The sequence below is a fragment of the Athene noctua genome, chromosome 16 (assembly GCF_965140245.1).
Source record: "Athene noctua chromosome 16, bAthNoc1.hap1.1, whole genome shotgun sequence".
NCBI lineage: Eukaryota > Metazoa > Chordata > Aves > Strigiformes > Strigidae > Athene > Athene noctua.
This window is the reverse complement of record NC_134052.1, coordinates 16,355,961-16,367,574: the sequence shown is the minus strand read 5'-3', so window position 1 is coordinate 16,367,574 and position 11,614 is coordinate 16,355,961. Positions and strand designations below refer to the sequence as shown.

At 72.6% G+C, this 11,614-nt stretch overlaps 2 protein-coding genes across 2 annotated transcripts; both read right to left on the bottom strand.

Moving 5' to 3' along the window:
* Positions 1-449: 449 nt before the first annotated feature.
* On the bottom strand, positions 450-5,975 carry LOC141967164 (bactericidal permeability-increasing protein-like). The gene is made up of 16 exons (XM_074920614.1): positions 5,714-5,975; positions 4,473-4,613; positions 4,195-4,309; positions 3,988-4,116; positions 3,732-3,887; positions 3,522-3,585; positions 3,328-3,388; positions 3,041-3,132; positions 2,760-2,948; positions 2,615-2,674; positions 1,830-1,997; positions 1,436-1,503; positions 1,108-1,150; positions 870-933; positions 712-788; positions 450-632 (listed from the first exon to the last, which is right to left on the bottom strand). Exons 1-16 carry the CDS (start codon positions 5,973-5,975, stop codon positions 450-452), a joined length of 1,872 nt encoding a protein of 623 aa, XP_074776715.1.
* A 1,957-nt stretch (positions 5,976-7,932) lies between these two features.
* Positions 7,933-8,787, bottom strand: ID1 (inhibitor of DNA binding 1). Its single transcript, XM_074920299.1, has 2 exons — positions 8,395-8,787; positions 7,933-8,244 (listed from the first exon to the last, which is right to left on the bottom strand). The coding sequence occupies exons 1-2, from the start codon at positions 8,725-8,727 to the stop codon at positions 8,203-8,205; spliced, it is 375 nt and encodes a 124-aa protein (XP_074776400.1). The 5' UTR covers positions 8,728-8,787; the 3' UTR covers positions 7,933-8,202.
* Between the last annotated feature and the right edge of the window lie 2,827 nt (positions 8,788-11,614).

Below are 11,614 nucleotides of genomic sequence, written 5' to 3'. Positions count from 1 at the left end.
GCCTCACTGGGTCCTGCAGCACCCCCAGGTCTGTCACCGCTGCGCTGGGGAAAGGGGACACCCCCCTCCCGTCCCCAGCACCGCCCGTCCCCTCCGGGGTGTGCGGGGGGGCAGAGCCGGGCCTGGCGGACCGTGGGCCGGCGGGACGCGGTGGGAGGCCGCGGACACGAGCTCCATCCCGTGGGCGACGGGGGAAGCAGCGGCTCGGCAACCGGGCTGCTGGGGCGGAGGGGGCAGAGAGCACCCGCCCAAGGGTTGGGGGTGCCCCCCCCGTCCCCGACACTCGCCCCCCAGCCCCGCTGAACCCCCCCACGGGACCCCTCACCCTGCCACGCAGCCGGGGACACGGCGATGCCCCGGCACGGAGCCGGGAAACGGGACCCAGGCTGGGGGAGGCGGCTGCGGGGGGTCCCCAAATCACCACACCGGGCTGAGCCACGCTCCCAGCTTTAATCCCGGCCCAGGACCCCCCCAACAGGCTGGGGGCGGCTTTGCCGGCCACGAGGCCACGATGGCATCGCGGTTGCCAGTTGGTTGCCAGTGGGCCACGGCTCGCCGGGGGCCGGCAGGTTCCCACGCAGCGACTGGTCTCCTGGCTCGTAGTGCAGGTCCGTGGCGATGAGCACGAAGCCCTGCGGGGAGTCGGGGTGAGCCGGGGCGGGGGGGGACATGGCGAGGGCATCGGGGTGAGGGGACAGTGGTGACACCCACCTCCTGCAGCGAGAGCCGGGGGTTGAGCAGGACGAGGCCGCGCGGGACGGGCAGGGGGACGCCGGCCTGGAGCCGCTCTGCGGGGGGGGAGAGCAGAGCTGTGAGTGGGGAGCAACTGGGGCGGGAGGGGACGGGGACAGGATGGGGACAGCACTCACTGTTTGCCCAGGGCACCCCGAAAAGCCACAGCCCGAACCTCAGTGCGGTCTCCAGCCTCTCCACCTGCGGGACAGGGAACCCCCCCGCGCCCAGCTCAGCTCCTGCCAGCCCTGTGCGGGCACTCGGCAGCGCTGCCCGTGCACGGGGTCCCCGCAGCACCCCCAGACCCCCCGACCCTGCTCCCAGGGACATCCAGAGCCCAAAGCTCCCCTCGGCTGCCCCAGCGCGGCTGCTCACCTCCACTGGGCCCACGTGCGACGTCACCTGCTCCACGCTGAGCCTGAGGACAAGAGCGGGGTGAGAGCCAGGCACAGGGACGGGGACTGTCCCCTCCCCGGGCAGGGACAGGCTGAGCTCCCCGGCAGGGCTGGGACCCCGGCAGAGCGGCTCCAGCGGAGGACCCGGGGTGCCAGGGCAGCAGGTCTGGGTGAGAGCTGGGGCTGGGATGGGGTCTGAGCGGGCCATGTGGGACCCAGGGAGGCAAATGGCCAGAGGCGGAGAATGGGGGGAGCTCCCCGGGTACCCCCCAGTGGAGGCCAGAGCCAGCCCGGGGCGGGGGACTCACCCCGTCAGCCTCACGGTGCCCCTGAGCCTGTTCCCGGTGATGGTCGGCTTCCCCGTCACATTGGCGTCCTGCAGCAAGAAGAGGTGTTGGAAAGAGCAGGGCGGTGGCTGCAACCCTGCATTGCCCAGTGTCACCCAGCATCACCCCAGTGTCGCCCAGCATTGCCCAGTGTCACCCAGCATCACCCGGCGTCACCCCAGTGTAGCCCAGCATTGCCCAGTGCCAAGCTTTGTTCCAGCATTACCCAGCATTGCCCTGTGTCACCCCAGCATTGCCCAGTGCCACCCCCGTGTCACCCAGAATCACCCAGTGTCATCCCAGCATCACCCAGTGCTGCCCAGTGTCGCCCAGCATCGCCCAGCAGGGCCCGAGCCTGGCAGCAGCAGCCACTCACGATGTTCAGCAGGAACGCGGGGACGCGGGTGGCGTTGGGCAGCACCACGAAGGCCTCAGCGGAGCCGAAAATGGTCCCGTGCAGAGCGTTGGGGCGGCAGGAGAGCCGGGGCTGCCGGCGGGCCGCGAGGTGCAGCTCCATGGGCTGGTCCGGGAAGAGCTCCTGGAGCTGGGGGGCACCAGGGCTGGGCTGGCACGGAGCCACGCTGGCACCGCCAGCACCGCGGCCACCAGCCCACGCTCCGAGATGGTCCCCACCACCGCCCGGGGCTCGTGTGCCCATCGCTGCCCTGCCCTGGGCTGGGTGCAGGCAGGGTGGGCAACGCAACCTGTCCTGCCCATGGTCCACCTGCCCACGTCCTGCCCTGCCTGTGTCCCGTCCTGACAGCATCCCCCCCGCCTCCATCCCCCCCGCCTCCATCCCCCCCGCCTCCATCCCCCCGCCTCCATCCCGTCCTGCCCGTGTGTGACCCTGCGTCCCATCTCCCCTGCATCCCATCCTGCATCTCATCCTGCCCACCCTGCCTGCCTCCCACCCAGTGTCCCATCTCGCCCACATCCCACCCTGCCTGCACCCCATCCCATGTTCCATCCCCCGCCATCCCATCCCTCCTGCACCCCATGTCCCAGCTCTCCCGCATCCCACCCCGTCCCTCCTGCATCCCCTTCCACCTCTGTCCCATCCCACGTTCCCCCGCACGTCCCACCTGCCCCCTTCCGCGCCGTGTCCCACCCCACATCCCACCCGTGTCCCGTTTCCCCGCGTCCCATCCCACCCGCACCCACCTGCGGGGAGAACAGCCCCAGGCTCTTGGTCCTCAGCTGGAGCGGGAACCGCCGCGGGACCTGGAAGGCAGCGCAGGGGTCGGGGTGCTGGGGCCGGGCACGGGACACCCCGAGGGGACCCCGGCGGGGACAGCCCTGTCCCTACCATGTCACTGGAGAGGTTCCTGCGCAGGGCCCCGGCCGTGAAGTAGGTGAAGGCGGCCGAGTTGGCGACGAACTCGGTGACGGCCAGCAGCAGCATGGGCTCGTGTGCCGCGGGCAGCTCCACGGGCAGCGCCATGGGCAGCACCGAGGAGGGTCTCTGCTGCCACTTGCCCACCCTGAAGAACTCTCCCTGCGCAGACGGACAGACAGACAGACGTGAGGCTCAGCCCAGCTCTGCCCAAGCCCCGTTCCCGGCGATGGGGACGCCCGGGATGGCGTTACCTTGAGGGCGACGTCGCCGTGCTGCGCCGTGATGGCCGGTGGCCCCAGCAGCGAGAGGTCGATGGCGGCGAAGGCGTCCAGCTGGGGGGACACTGCAGGGACACGGCGGTGGCCGGGGGGAGTCAGACCCCCGGCCCCCTTGTGCAGCCACAGCTCTGCCGACGTGAGGGCTGACGGGATCCGGCCCCACCGAGGGGTCCCGCAGACCCCGCCAGGCCCCAGCGCCCTGGAACCACCCTGCCCACCCCTCCTGCCCCATCCCCAGCTCCCGGGGTCCCCTCACCCACCTTTCACCTTCTCCAGAGCAGCCTCCAGCCTTCCAACGCCTCTGTGGATCTCGAGGCAGAGCTGGAAGCAGAGCAGGGCATCAGCGAGCACACAGATGGGAGTTCCCAAGCCCGGGGGGGTCCCCAAGCCACTCGCTGAGCCCGTCAAGGGGGGGGGACACCAACACCCCCCAGCACAGGGGCCCAGCACCCACCTGCTTGTTCAGCTGCTGCCGCAGGACCCTCTGGAGCAGCGGGGCCAGCAGGTTGTAGAACCAGCTGCAGGGCAAAGCGGGGTCCTCAGCTCACCCCACAGCACCCCAACCTCCCCCAGCCCACCAACCTGGCTGGGGGCACCGGGGAGTCTCCCCTTGCATGCTGGGGACAGGAGGGGAATAAGGGGGGGGGGGGTGTCCTGGCATCACCTGTGTCCACGGTGGAACTCCACGTGCAGGTCAGTGCTGCGGGCGTCGCAGCCGGCGCTCCACACCGTGGGGCGGCCACCACCGGCCACGCTCACCCCCAGCACCGCCACCACGGCCAGGTCACGCATGTGGAGCTCGACGGAGCCCTTGTCCTGGCTGGGGACAGAGCGGGGGTGAGAACAAGGACAGTGGTGGCCCTGAAGCCCTCAGAGCCACCCAGGTCCCCGTCCCTGTGCCCCTGGGGGTGAGGACTCACATGGGGCCCAGCCGGGCTCCCCAGTCGGCGCTGAGGCGGATGCGGGCGCGCTGCACCGTCAGCTTCACCCCCACGTCCTCGGCAAAGTCCACAGTGAAGTTGTTGATCTGCAGCTCGGGGACGCGGATCCTGCGCGACACGGACAGCCTGGGCTCGCGGCTGCGCCCCGGGGCACGGCCGGGATGGGGACCCCAGGGTGGCTCTTACCGGGGCACGGTGTAGGTGAGTGTCCCCAGGACTGGGCTGTCGTAGGAGCCCTTCAGGTTCAGCTCGTGCTCCTTCTGCAGCAGCGGCTGGAGCAGCTCCAGCCCGAAGCGCCGGCCTGCGGCAGAGCGGGGCTTTGGGGGCAGGCGCCAGGGAAGGGGCTGGGTGCCGAGGGGGCGAGCGGCCGGGACCAGGGCACCCCTGCAGCCCCCTGCCCAGGCACCATCCCCCTCCACCACCTGCCCAGTTCCCCCATGGGTGCTCAGGAGTGTGAAACCCACCGAATTCCAGCGCCCTCCGGGTCAGCCGGGCCTTGATGCCGGGGTTGGTGGCGGCGGCGGGCACGCAGGCGAACAGCAGGAGCAGGAGGCAGAGCCCCCCCGGGCCCCCTGTGCCCTGGGGACGGTGCCGGGACCTGGTGGCTGGAGCAGAGGACATGGCTGCGGGACGCCTGACTGTTGCAGGGACCCCGTCCCCGCGCCCCAGGACAACCAGGATTATATCGGGGACAGGGAGCCCACTGTGACATCAGCCTCTGCGCACACGCGGGGGCCACCGCAGCGCTCTGGCCGCCAAAAGCCCGGCCTTGCCCAACGAGTGACTCAAAGGGGAAGCCGGTTCCCCACTTGTTCCCCGCTCGTGCCCGTTGTGGAAGCAGAGCAAAGCAGGGTCCCACGCCACGTCACTGCTGGACCCCCTCTGTCCCGGGGGTGCGCGGGAGCCGGGGCCACCGGTCAGGGCTCCCCGTGGCAGGGACACGTGGCCGGCGTGTGGGGACGTGCAGGGACCCGGCCAGGACTTTGCCTGTGGCCAGCGCAGGGCGATGGAGGAGTGGGGGAACGCGGCGAGTCGGTCCCAGGGCAGGGGGGTTGTACTGGGGGGGGCAGGCCTGGACCCGCCTGCACTGGGGAGCAGCGACTGTTCCCACTTCGGGAAGGGCTCTGGGGACTCTGTGTAGGAGCCCCCGAACTTGGCGGAGGGTCATCGTGGCCGGGGTGCGGTGGCTGCCCCCGGGGCCGCGGCGTGACGGGAAGGGCAGGACAGTCAGAGCGAGAACAGAACTGTGCAATCCCCTCCGAAAAACCCCGGCTGCCGGGGAGGAGCCGCCCGTGTTCCCAAACCGTCGCCGTCGGGACTGTCCCCGAGGCGGGGTGAGCCCCTCGCGCTGGACGCTGCCACGGCCTACGGCTCCACGGGTCCAGTTTCCCGCCAGGACTCGGCAGAGGGCCAGCACCGGGGACCCCGGGATCCCTCTCGGGGGGGGCCAGGGCCCCATCCCAGCACCATGGGGTGATGTAGACCCCACGGCCGACCTCACCAGCGGGACCACCGCCCTGTGTAACGCACCTCACGGACCTTCACAGCAGCTGCCCGCTTGCCTGGGCCCCCCCAGTGCCACCAACCACGGCCCCAGCGATGGCCACGGTCCCCAGGAGCATCCCAAAGGCCACCGCTGCCCCCGGCCACGTGCCCACCGCAGCCCCTCCATCCCCCGGTGCCCCCGCCCTGCACTGAGCCTCACCATGGCTGGCGGTCGCGGTGTCCCACGCCGTGGGTCCCAGCTCCGCCATGTCCCCCGGGCCGTGCGTGGCAGCGAGCGGCAGGGACGGGCTCTGGGGCCGATGTCCATCCCGGGGCGGCCGGGCTGGTCGGACCAGAACGTCACCGGGTTCCCTGGTCCCTAATCCCTTCCGGGATGAATCAGGTCCCATGAAAACAATGAAGGACGGGTTGGGGCGCAGGTGCCCGCGGGGCTGGGCCCTCCCTGGGGTTCCCCAGCGCATCCTGGTGCGGCCGCATCCGGCATCCCGGCACGTGGCCGGTGGCTCAGCCCTGCCAGCCCCGCTCCGAGCCCCGGCCGGCTCCGTGCAGCCCCTTCCCCGCTCTCGGGGGGTCCCGGTGGCGCCAGGCCCCGGTCACGCCAGCCGTGTGGCAGTGCCACACCGTGTCCCCGCGCCCCAGGGCTGCACGGTGAGGGCATGGCCGCGGGCACACGGGGCTTGGCCAGGGGGTCAGGGCAGAGCCGTGGGGACACGTCAGGTCACGCAGAGTCCCCGTGCCCACAGCTCCAGCTGGAGTTTCCATCCCCGCCGGTAACGAAGGGGCAAGGACGGCACCGGGGAGCCGGCAGGGACGCAGCCGCTGCGCCGTGGGGTGGGGAAGAGCCTCAGCACCCCCCGCACCGCCCCCGGCCCGAGCAGCCCCCCCAGGGCCCCCGTTCTCCCAGTCCCGGGCTCCCCCGGGAGGGCGGCCGGGGCCGGGCCGTGCAGTGCCAGCGGACACCGGGAGAGGGACCCACCGCCCCGGCACCGACCCGCCGCGCTCCCGGACCGGCGCCGCGATGGAGGGGACACCGGTGGAGACGAGAGAGGGGACCTGGGGGTGACGGAGGGGACACCAGAGGGGAGAGAGGGGACCTGAGGGGCGACAGAGGGGACACCAGTGGGGATGTCAGAGGGGGCCCATCCGATGATAGAGGTGACTCACCCCATGACGGAGGGGACCCCGGGGCTGATGGACGGGTTCATCCCCAGGGCCTTGGAGCCCACAGCCCTGCCACGTGTCCCCACCGCTGTGTCACAGCCAGGCCAAGGTGTCCTGGTTCCCCAAGTCACGTGCCCCTGCTCACCCCCCTGCCAGGGCACCTGGGGAGCCACGAGCGGGCCCGTGGGGGCTGTGACACACGCAGGGGGCTCTGACCGTGCCCGCACAAACGCTGACACGGGGACACGGACGTGCAGTCACACCCCTCCCACCCCAAAACCCCCGCGGGCTGTTGGACCCTGGGGGGGCAGGAAGGGCCCTGCCAGGGCAGCCCCGAGCCGGCCTCCTGCGCCGGGGGGGGCTGGGGCTGCAGGAGCCCCCCCGCAGGCACCCCAATTCACCACTGCCAGGCCCGTCGGAAGGTCCATGCACACGGGAGCGTGTCGTGTCCCCCGAGGTGTCCGTCACTCACGGGACAGCTCCGGTCAGCGCCGCTGCCGGGGGTACCCCCAGTCTGGGGCGGGGGGGTTGCACAACCCCTGATGCAACTTCCTTCTCCCAAAATAGTTTGTTGGGCCCCGGCCCCGCTGGCGGGGGGTTGCATCAGGGGGAGCGGGAACCGCAGGGGCAGGATGGGGGGGGGGATGGACAGGAGCGAGCAGCACCCCAGGGCTCGCACCCCCCCCTCCCTCGGGGCGACGGGACTGTCCCTCAGTGTCACCTCCAGCAGCCTTGCACCCGCCGCGGGAACAGTGCGGGCGGCCCCGCTGGGAAAGGGGGCAAGGGCAGACCCCCACTGCCCCGGGGGGGCCCCGGGACCCCCGGCTGGGTGCAGAGGCCCTCAGCTGGCGCCCAGCGCTGTCCCCTCGGTGACACCGTCCTGCCCACGGGAGCCCCGTCCCAGCGCTGCTGCATCTTCCCGGCACAGAACCCGGGGGGGGGATCCCCCCTCCGTGTGCACCGACACCCCATGTCTGAGCCCGGCGGGGTAGGACGTGAACCCCACGGGAGCCCCAGGAGAGGTTCTGTGGGGACACAGCGCTGGGACAAGGACAGGCCACCTGCAGCCCCCCCCAGCAGCAGACTGGGAGGAACTGGGACAAACTCATGCGAGACACGCCCCCCCCCCCCCCCCCAGCACACACTGGTCCAGAAGGGCTCCCCCAAGTTGCATGCTCCATGGGGCCGTGTCCTCGGGGTCAGACCCCCCCAAAAAGCCCCCCCGGGAAGGGGGGGGGCAGGAAGCAGAGGCGTGCGTGGTCATCAGGGCTTGTTTAATAACAAAACTCCGGCTATTGTAGAACAATACTCTCAGCATCATTGTAATATACAATACGGGGAATGCTCTCAGCAATCTGAGAAGGATACGGCCCGCGTCCCGGGCTGCGGGGGGGCCCCGGGGCAGCCCGCACCCCCCCAGGGCCGGGGGTGGCGGTTCCCGGCCCCCGGCCGTGTCCCGGGGTGCAGACGAGCCGCGGCGCTCGGGGCCGGGATCCCGGGGCTGTCGGCGGCGGGTCCGGTGCGGTCTCAGCGGCACAGGATGCGGTCGGCAGCGGGCATGCACGGAGCCTGCGGGAAACGGGACGGGGAGGGGGGGACGCGAAGCGGCCGGTCAGTGCGGGTCGGGATGGGGGGGTCCGGGCGTGGGACACCCCCGGGGAGGGGAGGGTGCGGGAAGCCCGGCTGGGACCGGGGCGGTGCCGGGGGCTCCGCACTCACCTCGGGGGGGTCCCCGGCGGCGGCGGGGCAGGGGGGGCCGCGCTGCAGCGCCAGCTGCAGGTCCCAGATGTAGTCGATGACGTGCTGCAGCAGCTCCACCTTGGAGACCCGCCGGTGCCGCGGCAGCGTCGGGACCAGCGCCCGCAGCCGCGAGTAGCAGCCCTTCATGTCGTACAGCAGCGCGGCGGCCGCCTGCTCCGCCGCCCCCGGGGACACCCCCGCGGACACCCCCGGGCCCGGCCCGCAGCGAGCGGCCTCCCCGGGCCTCACCGCCCTCATCGCGCCGCCGGCGCCCGCGGGCAGCGGCGAGGAAGCGGCGGGGGCGACCTTCATGGGCGAGGGGGGGAGCGGGGAGGGGGCAGCGGGAGGCGGCCGGCGGCGGCGGGACCCTGCGGGCGGACAGCCCAGCGCGGGCCCCGCCGCGCCAATTATAGAGCGCGGCCGGCGGGGGGGGCGGGGCCTACGGGGGAACCGCGGCCAATGGCGACGCCGCGGGGGCGGGGATGGCCACGCCCACTCCATCGTGAGCCCGCCCAGGAGGGCAGCGCCTTAAAGGGGCAACGGCGGGGAGAGGGAAGGGGGTACCGGGGGGTACCGGGGGGTGCGGAGCGGCGGCGGGGACCGCCCCGTCCCCTCCCCCGCCGCTACCTGCCCCGGTGCCGGGCTCCCTGCAGCCTCGGCTTCCCCGCCGCCCCCCGGGCCCCCCGCCGCCCCCCGGCGGCTCAGACCGTTAGACGCCAGGGCCGTGACGTCATCCATTCATAAAACCCCGCGCGCTGCCGGCGCGGCGCCTCGCGGGCGGTGCCCATGGCGACGGGGGGGGGGGGCACCTGCATCCCGGCCGGGGGGCACCGGGACCTGCCCCCCGCCGGGGGGGGATCCCGCCGCGGGCAGCCCGTACCCCCGCGCTCCTCGCCCCGCCGCGGGGACACACACACACGCACGGGGAGGGGGGGAAGGTCCCGCCGGTGCGGCGGCAGCGCCCCGAAGTGAAAACCGGTCCCTGCCCTGGGGGGGGGCTCGGAGCTGGGCGGTAATTAGCGTGATTGCTCATTAGTCCCGCACCTGCAGGGAGGCGCAGCCAGCGCCCTGCGGGGGCCCCGGGGCGGGGGGAACCCCAAAAGCAGGACCCCGGCCGCGGGGCAGCGCTGACAGGGACCCCCCCGGCCCTGCAGCGAGTGGGGGGGGGTGAGCGGGCAGAGCCCACGCGTGTGCGTGTGTACAGACCCACCGGGGGGTGTGTGAGTCCACACAGATGTGTGCGCACGTACGGACACACACGACGCGCGCACACGTGTACAGACACACAGACGTGGGCGGACACACGGGTGTGAGGGTGCGTGTGCCCACACGGAGCCACGTGCGTCCGCGTCCACGCACACACGGATGCACGGACATCCACAAACCCGTGGACGCACACACACGCACAGACGTGACTGTGAGCACACGCGCACACACGTGTGCACACACACGCGTGGATGAACACGCAGCCATGCACACCCACGTGCTGTCACACACACGTACACCCCATCTCCCACACCCACGTGTGTGCCCGGGTGCTGCAGCCGCTCCCGCTGCCCCCCCCGAGGCCACGCCGGGCGCTGGGGCACCCCGACAGTGCGGCCCCAGCGTACCCCGCCCCCCCGCTGCTGCGGCACCTCTGTGGTGGCACATTCATGGTGGCACATTCATGGTGGCGCGGCCACGGGGACACCGTGTGTCCTTCCTGGCTGCCGAGCGTGGCGTGGGCAGGCCCTGGTGCGGGTGCTGCGGGTGTCCTGCCCTTTGAGGGGTGCGCTGGGGGTCCCGAGAGGTTGCAGCCTCCCCAGGCAGGCGGGAGCTGAAGGCCTCCCCTCCTCTTCTTCCTTCTGGCGGGGGGGCAGCAACCTTGGAGAGCTTGGATGGGGGGAGCTGCGTCCCACTGTCCCTCCATCCCTCCTCCCGGTGCGGCAGCGGTTCCCAGGGTGGGCACGGCGCTGGGGTCACCCCCTCCATTCAGGGCTCGGCGGAGGGCCCGGCGCTGCCCGGTTCCCACCGCGGCTCTCAAAGCTGCTAATTAGCCCCCATCTGGCGGCGGCGGCCGGGCCGCGGCGGGGAGGCCGGGGGACATTGTGCGCAGGAATGCCTTTCAGTGCCGCCGGCCGGCCGGGGCCGCCAGCTGCGCCGCCAACAATGCGCCGTGGCCGGGGACGAGCCGGCCCCCCGCGCCCCACCGGGCACCCGGCCCGTTGTCCCCCAGCACCGGCCACCCCGGGTGGTGAGGGGACCGGGACGGGCCTCGCCACCACGACACACGTGGCAACGGCCACTGCGGTGCCCGGTGGCCCCGGTTTGTGTGATGCCACCAGCTGCGGGACACGTTGGGGTGCTGGGGACGGGGCGCTGGGGTCAGGGCTACCAGCGTGGCCCCGGGACGCTGCCCTGAGCACAGCCGGGCACGAGGCCACGGCCTGGCGTTGTCCGGCAAGACGGATCGCTTCATTTCCATCTCAATTCTGGGAACGCGGCGCTCGGCGCGGGAACAGCGGCCTCGGCCATATGGTGCTGGCTGGGCTCAGCCCGGCTCGGGGCGGGGGGGTGGCTGCTTTGTGCCGAGCGGGGGTTGCCGGGCAGCCGAACACATCAAAGCCCCCCCCAACTCCCCTGGCCACCCCCCGCCCCGCCGGGACCACACAGGGCATGGCCGAGGGATGGGGGTCGGCCAGCACCCTGGCCCCGGCAGCACCCAGGCAATGAGGAGGAGGAGGGAAGGCAGCACCGAGACACCCCCCCGCAGTGAACGGGACCCCCAAACCGGGGCTGCTCCTGCCCTGGCTGAGATTGGGCTCCATGGGGGTCCCCTCGCCCCACCCCACCCACAGATGGGCCCTGGGGCTGGGCAGAGCCTCTGGCCCCGCGGTGCCCGCAGGATGGTGCTGAGCCGGGGCCGCCGGCGCAGCTGGAGCGGGGCCGAGGCCTGAGCGAGCCCCTGCCCGCTCCCCTCCCGCCTTCTCCCTTCCCCTTCCCGGCTCCATCCGCTGCAGCCCAGACCAGCTGGAGCCAGGCGGCCCTTCCTGGGATTTATTCCAGCTTCCTGCCCCTCCTGCGCCGGCCGGGGCCGGGGCTGCTCTCGGCTGCTTCCTCTCCCCGCTCCCAGCCGCCGGCCGGGCGCCAGCACCCAGTGGGACCCCAGTTCCCACTGCGGGCACCCCGCCCCGCCCCAGGCATCCCTGTGGGGAAC

What these genes read in the sequence shown, in the direction of transcription:
- LOC141967164 (XM_074920614.1), bottom strand. Translation starts at nt 5,975, where the DNA reads ATGCGCTGGGGAACCCCAGGGAGGGCCCAGCCCCGCGGGCACCTGCGC. An exon ending in CGGGGTGCCCTGGGCAAACA is followed by an intron (nt 789 to 869) that starts GTGAGTGCTGTC and finishes CCCCCCCCGCAG; the next exon opens with AGCGGCTCCAGGCCGGCGTC. An exon ending in CCCGGCTCTCGCTGCAGGAG is followed by an intron (nt 633 to 711) that starts GTGGGTGTCACC and finishes GACTCCCCGCAG; the next exon opens with GGCTTCGTGCTCATCGCCAC.
- ID1 (XM_074920299.1), bottom strand. Translation starts at nt 8,727, where the DNA reads ATGAAGGTCGCCCCCGCCGCTTCCTCGCCGCTGCCCGCGGGCGCCGGC. An exon ending in CCGCCGGGGACCCCCCCGAG is followed by an intron (nt 8,245 to 8,394) that starts GTGAGTGCGGAG and finishes CGTTTCCCGCAG; the next exon opens with GCTCCGTGCATGCCCGCTGC.